This window comes from Mytilus californianus, unplaced genomic scaffold (genome assembly GCF_021869535.1).
Source record: "Mytilus californianus isolate M0D057914Y unplaced genomic scaffold, xbMytCali1.0.p SCAF_3, whole genome shotgun sequence".
Lineage (NCBI taxonomy): Eukaryota > Metazoa > Mollusca > Bivalvia > Mytilida > Mytilidae > Mytilus > Mytilus californianus.
This window is the reverse complement of record NW_026262679.1, coordinates 33,779,936-33,794,659: the sequence shown is the minus strand read 5'-3', so window position 1 is coordinate 33,794,659 and position 14,724 is coordinate 33,779,936. Positions and strand designations below refer to the sequence as shown.

General features: G+C 32.1%; 1 protein-coding gene across 2 annotated transcripts in view; it reads right to left on the bottom strand.

Annotated features, from left to right (window-relative positions):
* Positions 1-2,074: 2,074 nt before the first annotated feature.
* LOC127734425 (uncharacterized) overlaps positions 2,075-14,724 on the bottom strand; it is a 74,066-nt gene continuing 61,416 nt past the window's right edge. For both annotated transcript variants that reach the window (XM_052244271.1, XM_052244270.1), the window contains 3 exons: positions 13,820-14,225; positions 6,216-6,301; positions 2,075-5,202 (listed from right to left, as the gene is read on the bottom strand). In XM_052244271.1, the coding sequence (XP_052100231.1) occupies positions 4,072-5,202; positions 6,216-6,301; positions 13,820-14,225 (1,623 nt within the window). In that variant the 3' untranslated portion in view covers positions 2,075-4,071. The remainder of the gene's footprint in view (positions 5,203-6,215; positions 6,302-13,819; positions 14,226-14,724) is intronic.

Below are 14,724 nucleotides of genomic sequence, written 5' to 3'. Positions count from 1 at the left end.
CAGACCTTCTCAAAATCAAAGGTAAGATTATTTTCCAATATGAAAATGAAGCTTCAACATAACAAGATATAATAATTAACATACAATGTGGAACAAAACTGATTTTAAACAATCAATATAACAAATAAGTTACATGTAAAATCCTTTCTTAATTAATACACAAATAACTCATATTAAAGTCTTTGCATAGTTCAGTAACTTGCCTGCATAGATAATTTTCTTGCTGTTTAGCGACAATAATCTTGAAATCTGATTGTATGATAAAAATGAGCTACACAATTCTAATAATCTTCAAAGTAAATTTAATTTGAATATGACCATCATCATTGAAAATTTTGGTTATCCCATACAACACATATTTGTCATATTTCTTAGATCAACACTCGTCATATTGTGGTCATTATCACTATGTACAAAGCATATCTAAGATATTACATATCGAACAAAACAAACAAAAAAACAACCCAAACTAAACCTGCTACCTCAGTGTACTAATTTATTCACTGGTCCCCTTATTTACAGTTGATAGATATGACAATGTCTGTCTTTTGCCATTGCAAATGAAATCCCAATACTCTTTCTGATCAAAAACGAGGGTAATGGGAGGTGCACAAAAACATCTAGGAAGAAACATTTAATAAATTTGCATGCAAGTCCATTTTATGAAATAGAAAATTCCATAAATCATTTTAAAGGTTAAATCTTTGAAATACAATTAAAAAAAGTTATTCAATGCCATTAAGGTGTAATACCACCATTGATTTTCCCCTATTAGTCTTTGTTAAATTTGCACTTTTCAAAAAATTGTGCAGAATTTATCTTTGTTTCAAATAAAGAAATACTTGGCATGAGTAAAGTTTTATCCTGTCCAGTACTATAGAAAAAATTTCACATAACATTTCATTGCATATAAGAAAATAACCATCACTGGAAGTTAACCAATCAAATTTTCCCCCTTTTTTAACCTGTGTACAAGCTTTAGTAACCATGTAACCTCAAGTTTCCAAAATATTCTATAGAAACCCCAAATAAAATAATAATGGTGCTTTTAAATACCCAAGATATATGTTTATGACCCAGAAATGTTTTACTGCAATGAAATGTAAGATCAATTACCTACAACTGTCAAATTCAAGGGAATATTTTTTTTCGACCTATTTCCGTATGCAACCGGATGTGACGTACTATGATTTGGTGGTATTACACCTAAAGAAGACTTTTTTGTTAAATAAACTGAATGTGACTTTTTTCCTTTGTAATACTGGTTATTTCAAGCATTCCTGTCAAGTTTTGTCATAATCAGTTCAATAGTTTGAGAAAAATCTAGTATAATGTAAGATGACATCTACAGCGATTCGAGCAAAATTTCTTCGAAAAATCCAAACCAAGCCGCATCATGATAGAATATAGTGTGGACCAATAAATGATCAAATATTTATCTCATCTGCCTACAAACAGTTGAATATGATACAAAAGATGACTTTAGGATGATAAATACTACTAATGGACCTCTTTGTCTTCCTTATAAGGTCTCTTTTGGTCCATTTATACCTCTCATTTCCTCAAAATTTCTACTTTTTAGGCCAATAAATAAAAATTTTAGGGTAACTTTCACTCATTTATGATAGAAATGTTATAATAAATGATTAATTGAAGTATTCAAGCTGAACGAACTATCCGTATAAAAGTTTACTGTCTCCAAGGAGGTTTCGATAAGTCCTTACGTAAAACTTAAATTTACGCCGCGTTCCAGAGAGGGACATAAAAAGCTTCTCTTTTGGTGAATAATTTGTTGTTACTGCTTTAAAAATAATTTCAATTCCTTAAAACTATATATTTATTAAAGTATTTCTTAGGAAAAAATTTCTAGTATAGCAGAATATAAGAAATAAGGAGAAAAAGCTCCCCAAAGCTCTAAGTATGGCTTGTTCTGTCAACTAATATTGATGGTAAAGTCCTATTTCAAGGAAATTTTCTCATAAAATGTGTTTTGGAGACTCAATCCACTCAGAATATTTCATTATTTGTAATATTTAAATTAAATAGCCAGAAATTTTAACACATGAGAGTACTCACAAGGTCAAAGGTGCATGTACAGCTTCCCATATTAGGTGTAATACCACCATTGATTTTCCCCTATTAGTCTTTGTTAAATTTGCACTTTTCAAAAAATTGTGCAGAATTTATCTTTGTTTCAAATAAAGAAATACTTGGCATGAGTAAAGTTTTATCCTGTCCAGTACTATAGAAAAAATTTCACATAACATTTCATTGCATATAAGAAAATAACCATCACTGGAAGTTAACCAATCAAATTTTCCCCCTTTTTTAACCTGTGTACAAGCTTTAGTAACCATGTAACCTCAAGTTTCCAAAATATTCTATAGAAACCCCAAATAAAATAATAATGGTGCTTTTAAATACCCAAGATATATGTTTATGACCCAGAAATGTTTTACTGCAATGAAATGTAGGATCAATTACCTACAACTGTCAAATTCAAGGGAATATTTTTTTTCGACCTATTTTCGTATGCAACCGGATGTGACGTACTATGATTTGGTGGTATTACACCTTAAAAACTAGATTTCGAAATGTTCATTTAAATCAGGTCACTAGTTTAGTTTACAATATGGCCAAAATTGAATGAAAAAAAAATTAAAAACTTAAAAACAAAGAAACACACCAACAAACAAATGAAAAACAACAGCAATCATTATTCACTTTAAGCTAAAAGAAGAGAAATGGAGGGAAAGGTGCAGTTCTATATAAAAAGCTAGACAAAAAAATAGGTCCAGCACATTAATGAGCAAAATGCATAAACAGTGCTTTTTTTGTTACAGGGATGTTTAATTCTTATCAAAAATTGTTGTCTCAAGTGCATGTATGATGGTATTCAACACCACCCAAGCCCCCAATACATGTTTGTAATATTAACGAAGAATAGTAACACTTAAATGAATGATTTAACATTATAAACCATGTACTGTTTAGCGATACAGTGAACAATGACAGAGTTCAATAACCTTTGATTTTAAGAAAAATTTTCAAAATGGTAATCCTAAAAATATGCACATCTCATATCAGTCATATGTGTACAGGGAGCCTACTGAATAAAAAAATTTCTGACTCAAATTCTGCAAGAAGAGTTTAGAAGTATAAATTCCATCTGGTGAAAATTATAAGTGGCTTATTATACAAATCTTTGTTATATGTAAAAACTCTGGAAAATGGAAAGATATGAGCGTGAAGAAAAACAGTAGGAGCAATTATAGAAAATCTAAAGCATGTGCTGTACATGCAAACTTTCCATGAAAATTTAGGCTTACCAACCCATAATTCTTTTAAAAAATATTTCAAAAATCTGGACAACATGCAGATCTTCCCATTCTTCTGTGAAAAAAAAACAAAATGAAATATGGACAAAAGAACATCTTTAGCATATGTACACATATTCCACAAAATAAAAAGGTTCCAGTTTGTAAAAGCATTTAGGCTACCAATGCATGTAACCTGTATGAAGATGAAGGGTGGGCAAACATTGGCAAAAATATTACAACACATTACTTGTGTAGCAGTGGCAAACAATCCATCATCAAGATTACAGCTCGGACTATGCAGCATGTAAAATAGAAACAAAGATTCATTGGGCTTTTAATCATATCATCTTCCATAATATTTGGGTTTTTTTTAGTGTGTAGATAGAATTGATATCATATTAATCAACTCACATTTATAATCCTAATCACATTATTCAAATGCAGCATTTCATAATTCACATTATTTAAACTCATATTTAGGAGTTTATAAAATTATCAATAATAAATGACCAAAATAAAAACTACTGAATTTACAGTTACTTTCTCCAAAGAAAATATAGATGGTGTTACATTAGTACTATGCTACACAAAACTTTCTATTTATATAACAGTCCAACAATTATCCAATCCATGGATGAAAAATTCAATGAGACTCTATTCAACATTTCATATGTAACATTCCATACTATGACGCCCACATGACATACTTGCCAAACCTATATCCTACATCATAATCAGGCCAAGTTTATCTTTACGAGAATTGTGCTTTTATTTTCTCACAGGTTTTTTCTTTTGTTTTGAATTTTTCCAACAAATGATTGACAACACGCTCTTGAAATCGTAACTTCCCATTGGTTACGTTGTCTACACATAAACGACAGGCTTCTATCAAATTGTCAACTAATATACCGTGTTTGCTATAATTACTTTTGCGAACTTCTTCAATAAACCTTTCACGGCAGCATTCTACGATGGTATCTTCAAGCAATTTTATTACTTTCTCCTGAACCTCATATTTCTTTACCAAATTAATAAATTCCATCATAACACCATAAGATGAAATAAAAATAATCTTCAACTTATCTAAAACTTGTAAGAATTCAATTGTACTCATCAAATTGTTATTCACTGAGGATCCTATAACCTCAAAAAAGAATACAAAGTATTTCAATTCCTTTTCTGTAGGTTCATAAAGTTGAAGCCTACTTTCTATGGATGAACCTACTACCTTGCAGGCCCTACATTTCTTTGAACAAGCTTCTAATGCCATCAGCTGTAAAGAGTTGCTAGCTGAAGACGGTTCTGAAAAGGGGGGACTTGTTGATATAGCCTTTGCATATTTGCTCAGCTTCATTAACAATGCTTGTGTGTACTTGTCTTTGTTGTCCCTGATCTTTCCAAGTACTCTAGATGCAAATATTTTCTCATCTTTGTAAAAGATCTTAATCAATGTCCCGCATTCCATGTCATGAACACATTCTTCCAACAGATAAGTTTCAACAAGTTTAAGAAGCTGATCAGAATCTTTAAAAACATCACTCTCCACAACTTTCTCTATATCTTTTAAAATATCTTTAATGACTTTTGGCATAAAGTATTTACATACACATGACCAGTTTTTCAAGAGCAGAACAGTTATTGTTTCAGCAAACCCACTACTAGAATCTAACAGTCTTTTCAGCATTTGGTACATTTTGGCGGCATAACTGTGATAATATTTATCAGAGCGAGAAATCCATTTTTCTTTCATAAACTTTATTACCAAATCAAGTAGAATAGTTCTATGGTGTGCCGCTGGAAATCGATTAAAGTGGTCCATAAAATGCTCTACAGCTGCTGTTACAAAAGCCTTGTCCTTCACTGTTTCAAGGTGCACTAAGAACTGAAATAATAAAAATTTACTTTATATGTTTTGTTTTTTTTTTTAAACATGTCCTTTATTTATAAAAAAATTAATTAATTTATAAAAGAAGGAAAATACTGCTTGAGTTTCTTTTTTTTATGATTAATACTCATGGACATACTACAATGTTCCAGCCATGCTGTTGAAGGTTTTTCAGGGCAATTGTATATTGAGCAAAATCATCCCTTCTATGGGAGCATGATAAACTTTGGTTGCCTAACCTATATGCAATATATGAATGTATTCTATACAGCAAGAATAAAAATCACAAATATTGAGATGAATAAACATGATTTATTGATATAAAATCATATCAAATTTTATGAGTCAAGTAAATAATCTGACCCACATTTCTGCATTTTATGTGTTGATGAAATAATCTATGAGTGGCGGGTAATCAATATCTTTTTTAATTCCATGAGTTGTTGGTCTTTACATAAGTCAAATTACATAGTTGGTTCTCCAAAATTGAATAAAGTTCCATGGGTAGGTGGGGTAAAAAAAAAGTGCCGTCCTCATGGGAACAGCGTATTTTCTGGAACAGTCCTTAATAAGAAGTGGATGAGTGATGAATGCAATGAATGCATCACAAAGTAAAGAATGCTTACATGAAGCTTGAAATCAAATTTCATGAAGATCTGATTTGTAGTTCCCCAGAAAAATGGGACCAAAATGTTACGGTCTGATTGAAGGAAAGAAGGACAGGTGAAAAAAAGTTTACCCCCATCCTTTGGAAGCAGAGTATAAACATATCAAAATCTGTCCAGAATAAGAGATATACATCTTCAATTGAATTATGTGCATTTATTGAAAAATGTTGGAGCTACTAATGATACAATCTAGATGCCCTTCATGTGATTCCATGTGTTTCATATTGGTGGTCTTTACTAGACTTGGTCTCTCCTCTAATGACAGGGGGGAAAACATGCAGTGACTACAAAATCATGAATGCAATGAAAAATAAATGTTGACAGTATTATGAAAGTATGTACCTGTTCTGCTAGTTCTGTATGAAATCTGTTATATTCCGGTGGGAATAAAACCTTCATCAGTTTACCATAATGTTCTGTAGCATTACCTGATATATAAAGAAGAGAGGGATTCAGACACAGTTAAGGAATGACCATGTGACTGCTAAAAAGACCTGGGTAAATGCAAAATTAATTATATGATTATGAAGTATTGGAAAACTTCAGACTTTTAAAAACTTTCTTTTAATATTCAGTCAGGTATGGGTACCTTAATTTAACAAGAGGCTCTCAAGAGCCTGAATCGCTCACCTGTTATTTTTTTTGCTTAAATCCTTCATCAATGATTATTTTTGCTTTTTACCCATATGTTCCATTTTAGCCATAGTGTCTATGTTTCTTGACGTACAAGGAAATGAAGTACAAAATTTATACTAGATTCATTTGAGAAGATTTTTAAAGTTAAAAAACATAAAACAACTTGTGTAAAATTGTCCTTAAAGGGCAATAACTCCTAAAGTGGTCATATAAACTTTTTTGTAGATCTTACTTTGCTGAACATGTTTGCTGTTTACAGTTTATCTTTATCTTCAATAATATTCAAGATAAGAACCAAAAACTGCAAAAATTTCCTTAAAACAACCAATTTAGTGGCAGCAACACAACAATGGGTTGTTCAGTGTGTCTGAAAATTTCAGGGCTGATAGATCTTGACCTTTGGAACATTTTTACCCCTTGTCAGATTTGCTCTAAATGCTTTAGTTTCTGAGATATAAGCCAAAAACTGCATTTCACCCCTATGTTCTATTTTTAGCCATGGCGGCCATGTTTGTTGATGGATCAAAATTTCGGATACAATTCATAAACTAGATTCCTAAAGGAACATTCATTCAAAGTTTAGAAGTATTAGGCACAATAGTTTCAGAAGAGAAGATTTTTAAATGTTAGCAAACTTGATGAACACATTGCGTAAAATTGTATTTAAAGGGCAATAACTCCTTAAGGGGTCAATTGAAAAATTTGGTCATATAAACTTTTCTGTAGATCTTACTTTGCTGAACATTATTGCTTTTTACAGTTTATATCTATCTATAATAATATTCAAGATAATAACAAAAAACTGCAAAATTTCCTCAAAACTACCAATTTAGTGGCAGCAACCCAACAATGGGTTATTCGATTTGTCTGAAAATTTCAGGGCTGATAGATCTTGACCAATTGAACAATTTTACCTATGTCAGATTTGCTCTAAAAGCTTTAGTTTTGGAGATATAAGCCAAAAACTGCATTTGACCCCTATGTTCTATTTTTAGCCATGGCGGCCATGTTTGTCGATTGATTAAAACTTCGAATATAATTTATAAACTAGATATCCTAAGGAACATTTAGATGAAGTTTGACTGTATTTGGCCCAGTAGTTTCAGCGGAGAAGTTTTTTAAATGTTAGCAAACTTGATGAACAAATTGTGTAAAATTGTCTTTAAAGGGCAATAACTCCTTAAGGGGTCAATTGACAATTTTGAAACTTTTTTGTAGATCTTACTTTGCTGAACATTATTGCTGTTTACAGTTTATATCTATCTATAATAATATTCAAGATAAGAACCAAAAACTGCAAAATTTCCTTAAAACTACCAATTTAGTGGCAGCAACCCAACAATGAGTTGTTCGATTCGTCTGAAAATTTCAGGGCTGATAGATCTTGTCCAATTGAACAATTTTACCTATGTCAGATTTGCTCTAAAAGCTTTAGTTTTTGAGATATAAGCAAAAAACTGCATTTGACCCCTATGTTCTATTTTTAGCCATGGCGGCCATGTTTGTCGATGGATCAAAACTTAGGATACAATTTATAAACTAGATACCCTAAGGAACATTTAGTTAAAGTTTGAAGGTATTTGGCCCAGTAGTTTCAGAGGAGAAGATTTTTTAAATAGTTTATGACAACAGACGATGACGACGGACGCCAAGTGATGGCATAAGCTCACATGGGGCCCTTCGGGCCCCGGTGAGCTAATAAAGAGTTGCGCCATCAGCGTATGATATGCCCGTCTTTATGCTTTAAATGAATTTATATGATCAACTAGAAATACTGTGCACTGCTCAAATTGAAAAACAACATGCACACACTGTGGTACCCATTGACACAAAATAAGAAGGAATAAAATTCTATAACCTTGTGTGGAAATGGATAGTTTTCAACCATTTTTGCAACAAATAAAGTTATATACCTCCGCAATGTCATATCCAAAATTTATAAAAAAAACCAAAAGGAAGCTCATTTCAATAGATATATACAAGCCACCAAAGTTTCATGAAAACTGCTCAAAGTGTTTTTGAGTTATTGTCTGAAAACTGGAAAATCCCTCCTTTTTTAGGAATAATCTCCCAATACTCCAAAACGTAAAATCAGAAATTTAAAAAAAAAAAGAAAAAAGGAAAATTATGTCAATATATTTATGAACAATTTACCAAAGTTTCATGAAAATTGTTCGAAGTAATTTTGTAGTAAAGTTTTATAGTCAGAAAATTGGAAAATCACCCATCTTTTAAGAATAAAATCTTATAACTCGGAAACATAAAATCTAAAATATATAAAAATCAATAGGGGGCTTTACGTCAATAGATATATATAACAATTCATTAGTTTTATGAAAATCGGTGAAAGTGTTTTTGAGTTATCAGACTACACGAAATTCGTCAGACCATCAGACAAATCCAGTGAATAATGGATCGGTCTGCTGAAATTTTGTTGAATTCCGGTACGAATGTCCGGTGTTGTTTTTTTTTTCATGGATTTTTCTAGCATTCTAGCAAAATTCCCAAACGATCTCAAAATTCATTTTCATCTTTATTATTCATGACAGCGATGTTTATTTTGTTCAACCGCTAGCTTTATGCCGAAAATCGCCAACAAGTAATGTGTAAATCCGGGAAAAAACATATCTGACTGACAAAAACAACAATGGCTTCCATCAACTGGAAATGTAGACAATACCGGATCAGATTTTGGGAACGGATAAGGCTAATTCCGGGTTTGCCGATCAAATACAATAAATAAATAAAAAAAAAATCCAAGCAGGTCACAAAATACAGCTATGAAATATCAACACTAGAATTGAAAACCAAAAGATATATGAAAAAGAAAGAAGAAACAGAAAATATTTTATACAGAAACTCTAAATTATTTTTAGTTCACAAATAATTTTCATGTCAAAATCCAATAAAATGTGATATTACTTTTCTTTATCACTGAAATGCATTCAAACAATTGTGCACAACTTTCATCAAAATATACACTCTTGTCACATGATTTTGTTTTTGTGCATTTTGGAGAGGAGTAGCGCACAACAAGTCATAAGTATGTTGTATTTTGTCGGATAATATACAATTAGATGTAAAAAAAAATTGGTCTGGTAAAATTTCATTCGGTGTGGTAAAGCTAGGTTGTTTACCAGACCGAATGTCCTGTAAAAATAAAATTCATTCGTGTAGTCTTGAGTTATTGTCCGAAGTATTGACGACAGACAGAAGGACAACAGTATACCATAATACATCTTGAAATGGGCGTATAAAAAAATCATAACTAGTTGGAACTGTTTAAGTGGACGTAACTAGTGTCTCTCCTTCATCTCTAAAAGTCACTCAGGAAAGACTAGACAAAGACCATAGCTGCATTCATAACTAAAAAGGGTATATATTCTGTTATAAGCAGAAAATTTTGCAGAAAATAAAAATCCTGATAATCTGCACACATATTATTTGTACTAACAATTTACATTTATAAAAGTTTTACCTTGAAAACTGTAGGAGAAATTAGCCAGACAAACCAAATACCCTGCATGACTTATATAAGCAAAAAATTAGTGTTTCCAAGACCTGTCATTTGTGGAAATGTAGAGAAAATCAAAATCCTTATAATATGCACACCTTTAGTATATGTACTAACACCCAACAGAATCTAAATGATATAGATTGAAAACTGTAAGAGTTAGCAGGATAAACCAGGTTCTCTATATGGGAAGGAGGGACCGATGGACAAACTTATGGTCAACTAGAAAGTTCATATCAAGGCAATTAAGATTATATGGTTTAACGGTGTCAGCCTGAACCATTTTTGATATTTTACATTTCATTATATATGGGGTGGCATGTGATCCCTGGGTAAACCCTCAGATGCTCTGAAAAGGATCTTGCCATGGCAAGCAAGAATATATTCGATTTTGATTGGGAAACAAAACTAGAAGCTCTAAAGATCCTTTGTCGCTCACCTAGGTATATGTGCATCTTCAACAATGGACTCTCCAACATTGTGGACTAGAATAGAATTGATAACAAAAATTTGTTTTTTGTTGATATTGTATTGTTGAACTGTTAACAGTTTCTCTCTTTCTTTCTTAGTTTTTGACCAAAACATAGAAAAGGGTAAAAAAATCGTTATTTGAGGGCAATCACTCCTATGAAGAGTCTACTAACAATTTCTTCAAAATTTAATTTGTTTGTAGATCTTGTCTAATTTGTTGCAAATTTTTGCTATTTAAAGTGTCTATCTGTATTTTATAGTTTGCAAGATAATAGGCAAAAATGACAAAAATTGGTAAAAATTGTCATTAAAAAGCAAGACCTCAATAAGGAGTCGACTGACGAATTCAGCCCTGTTGACTTATTTGTAGATCTTATCTTTCTGATCATTTTTGCTATTTAAGGTGTCTATCTATCTATTATAGTTTTCAAGATAAAAGAGGGGGTGTCCTTAGACACATTTTATAAACTAGATAACCTAATGATGAGAAGACACTAAAAGGAGAAGGATTTGGTAAAAGTTAACGAACCTGTGGGTCAGGTGAGCTAAAAATCATCTGACCTTGAAAATCTCATCTTCTTGAGGTGCTGCACCCTTCTGCCAAATATCAAAGTCTACGTCAAAGGACAAAAAAGTTCCAGACATGAAAACAACAAAAGAAGCCTGCATCACCACTTATCCATTTGCAATTAATACCTATATCATGAAGAACCTTATTAAGCAAGCTAACATATATCCTAACAATCATAAACTGAGATAACTCTTCTAATAGAAATCAACATAAACTAGAGTGTCGCTCACCTTGGTCTGTGTGCATATTCAACAAAGGACACTCTCCAACATTGTAGATGAGAATATAATTCATGACAAAAAACTCTGTTTTGTTGATCTTGTATTACTGATCATTTAGTCTGTTTAGATTCTCTCTATCTTCTTTATTTTTTGCTCTAACCACAAAAGAGGGTAAAAAAAAATCCTCATTAAAGGGCAATCACTCCTATACAGAGTGACAGTCTAATACATATCGGCAAAATTTGACTTGTTAGCTTGATCTTACCTTGCTGATAATTTTTGTGATTTAAAGTGTCTATTTATCTATGTAAGCTACTATAATTTTGATCATGTAAGGCAAAACGCCCCAAAAAATGGTAAAAATCGTCATTAAAGGGCACTAATTCCAATAAGAAGTTGTCCTACGATTTCCTGTATATTGTAGATCTTGTCTTGCTGATCATTTTTGCTTATTTAAGTTTCTATGTATCTATTATAATTTTTAAGATGTAAGCTAGAAGCGCATAAAATTGGTAAAAATAATCATCAATGGGCAATAACTCTAATAAGGAGTCGGCTGACAAATTCGACCTTGCAGACCTATTTGTAGAACTTGTCTTGCTGATCATTTTTGCAATTAAAGTTTCTCTCTATCAATTATAGTTTTCAAGTTAATAGGCAAAAATAAAAAAATGGTAAAATTTGTCATTTAAGTGCAATAACTCCTGTAAGAAGTTGTTTGACAGTTTTAATGTATATGGACAATTGGTAGAGCTCAACATTCTGAACATTTCTGCTCCTGTCAGATTTTCTCTATTAATAACGGTTTTAAAAATAATAGACAAAACTTGCATTATACTGCTATGTTCTATTTTTAGCCATGTCAGCCATCTTGGTTGGGAGGCGAGGTCATCAGACACATTTTTTAAACAAGATACCCAAATGATGATTGTGGCCAAGTTTGATTAAATTTGGCCCAGTAGTTTCAGAGGAGAAGATTTTTGTATAAGTTAATGGAAGATGATGACGGACAACGGACACCAAGTGATGAGAAAAGCTCACTTGGCCCTTTGGGCCAGGTGGGCTTAAATAAACGAGAGGCTCTCAAGAGCCTGAATCGCTCACCTGTAATTTTTTGCTTAAATCTTTCATCAATGATTATTTTTGCTTTTCAATATAAATTAATAAATGGCTTAAAACTTCCATTGAAATATTCTTTGTATCTGTCATATTTTCTTCAAAATCAAAGAAATGCATTTTACCCCTATGTTTCATTTTAGCCATAGTGGCTATGCTTCTTGACGTACAAGAAAATAAAATACAAAATTTATACTAGATACTCTGAAACTCATTCAGCCCAAGTTTGGCTGAAATTGATTCAGCAGTTTCAAAGGAGAAGATTTTTAATAGTAAGCAAACTAAATGAACAAATTGTGAAAAATTGATTTTAAAGGGCAATAACTCCTTAAGGGACAATTGACAATTTTGGTCAAACGAACTTATTTGTAGATCTTACTTTGCTGAACATTTTTGCTGTTTACAGTTTATCTTTACCATTAATAATATTCAAGATAATAGCCAAAATCTGCAAAATTTCCTTAAAATTACCAATTAAGTGGCAGCAATCAAACAATTGGTTGTTAGATTCATCTGAAAATTTCAGGGCTGACAGAGCTTGGCCTACTAAACATTTTAACCTCCATCAGATTTGCTCTAAATGCTTTGGTTTTTGAGATATAAGCCAAAAATTGCATTTTACCCCTAAGTTCTATTTTTAGCCATGGCGGCCATATTTTTTTACGAAACAGAAAATAAAACACAAACTTTATTCTAGATACCCTTAAATAGAATCATTCAGCTTATTAAGTTTGGTTGGAATTGGTTCCGTAGTTTAGAGAAGAAGATTTTTTAAAGTTAGAAAACATGATAAACAAATTGTGTAAAATTGTCCTTAAAGGGCAATTACTCCTTAAGGGGTCAATTGACAATTTTGATCATATGGAACTTATGTGTAGATCTTACCTTGCTGAACATTTTTGCTGTTCACAGTTTATCTTTATCATTAATAATATTCAAGATAATAACCAAAAACTGCAAAATTTCCTTAAAAGTACCAATGTAGTGGCAGCAACCCAATAATGGGTTATCAGATTCAACTGAAAATTTCAGGGCTGATAGAACTTCACCTAATGAACACTTTAACCCCATGTCAGATTTGCTCTAAATGCTTTGGTTTTTGAGATATAAGCCAAAAACTGCATTTTACCCCTATGTTCTATTTTTAGCCATGACGGCCATGTTATTTGACGAAACAGTAAATAAAACACAAACTTTATTCTAGATACCCTAAGCATCGTTCAGCTTAAGTTTGGTTGGAATTGGTTCAGTAGTTTCAGAGGAGAAGATGTTTGAAATAGTTTACACCAGACAAACAACAACGACGACGGAAGCCAAGTGATGGCAAAAGCTCCGAGTTCCTTTGGAATGGTGAGCTAAAAGAAAGGACAAGACCAAGTAAGTTGATAGGCATATGAATGTTTTCCTATTAACCTACCACTGAATTCTTCAGTCTCAGTATCTGTTAAAGGGCGGTCACATTCTGTCAAAGCCTGAATGGCTAGCAATGCTTTATCTTCTTTTGAGAGTCCACCATAAGTTACCAGGAATGTGGTAAAGGTTAAGGGTATGCCATAACATAGCTGTAGACCATAGCTGTATAAGCAGGATAATGCTTGGAATATGGTTTGGTTTTGGTATTTCGGTAAAAACTTTGATGCAAGTTCTTTCTTTAAATTGTCACTGCTTTCTCCGATGGTCCTTGAGTCAAACATGTTGGATAGTTCAAATGCTTGGAAAGCACCACTGAAGACAATCACCTGAATCATGATGTTCATATTGAGAATATATTCTGTCTGCAGCACTCTTGTTGATACATAGAGTTGACAGTACTTCAGCTGATTCTGAATAACAAATGACATTCAAATAGACATTTTTTTTTATTAATTCATAATTTTCTATTACCTGTATTCATGGTTAATAAAAAATAAAGGAGATAGCTATGATTCAAAGATAAGACCAATACTCTGGATTCCTTATTACTTGTGGGTATAGGTGAACCGTGAATGTCAATCTTCGTTGAATAACAAATGTTCTATAGATATAAAAAAGAAGATGTGGTAATGAGACAACTCTCCACAAGAGACCAAATGACACAGAAATTAACAACTATAGGTCGCGGTATGGCCTTCAACAATGAGCAAAGCCCATACCACATAGTCAGCTATAAAAGGCCCCGAAATGACAAATGTAAAACAATTCAAACGAGAAAACAAATGGCCTAATTTATGTACATATAGCATGCATGTATGCAGACTGACAAAAAATCTATGAAAATACAATTTTTCATCAATCCACGAAAATGAATCCAGAGTACACCAAGATTGAAAAGGAAGTACAAAG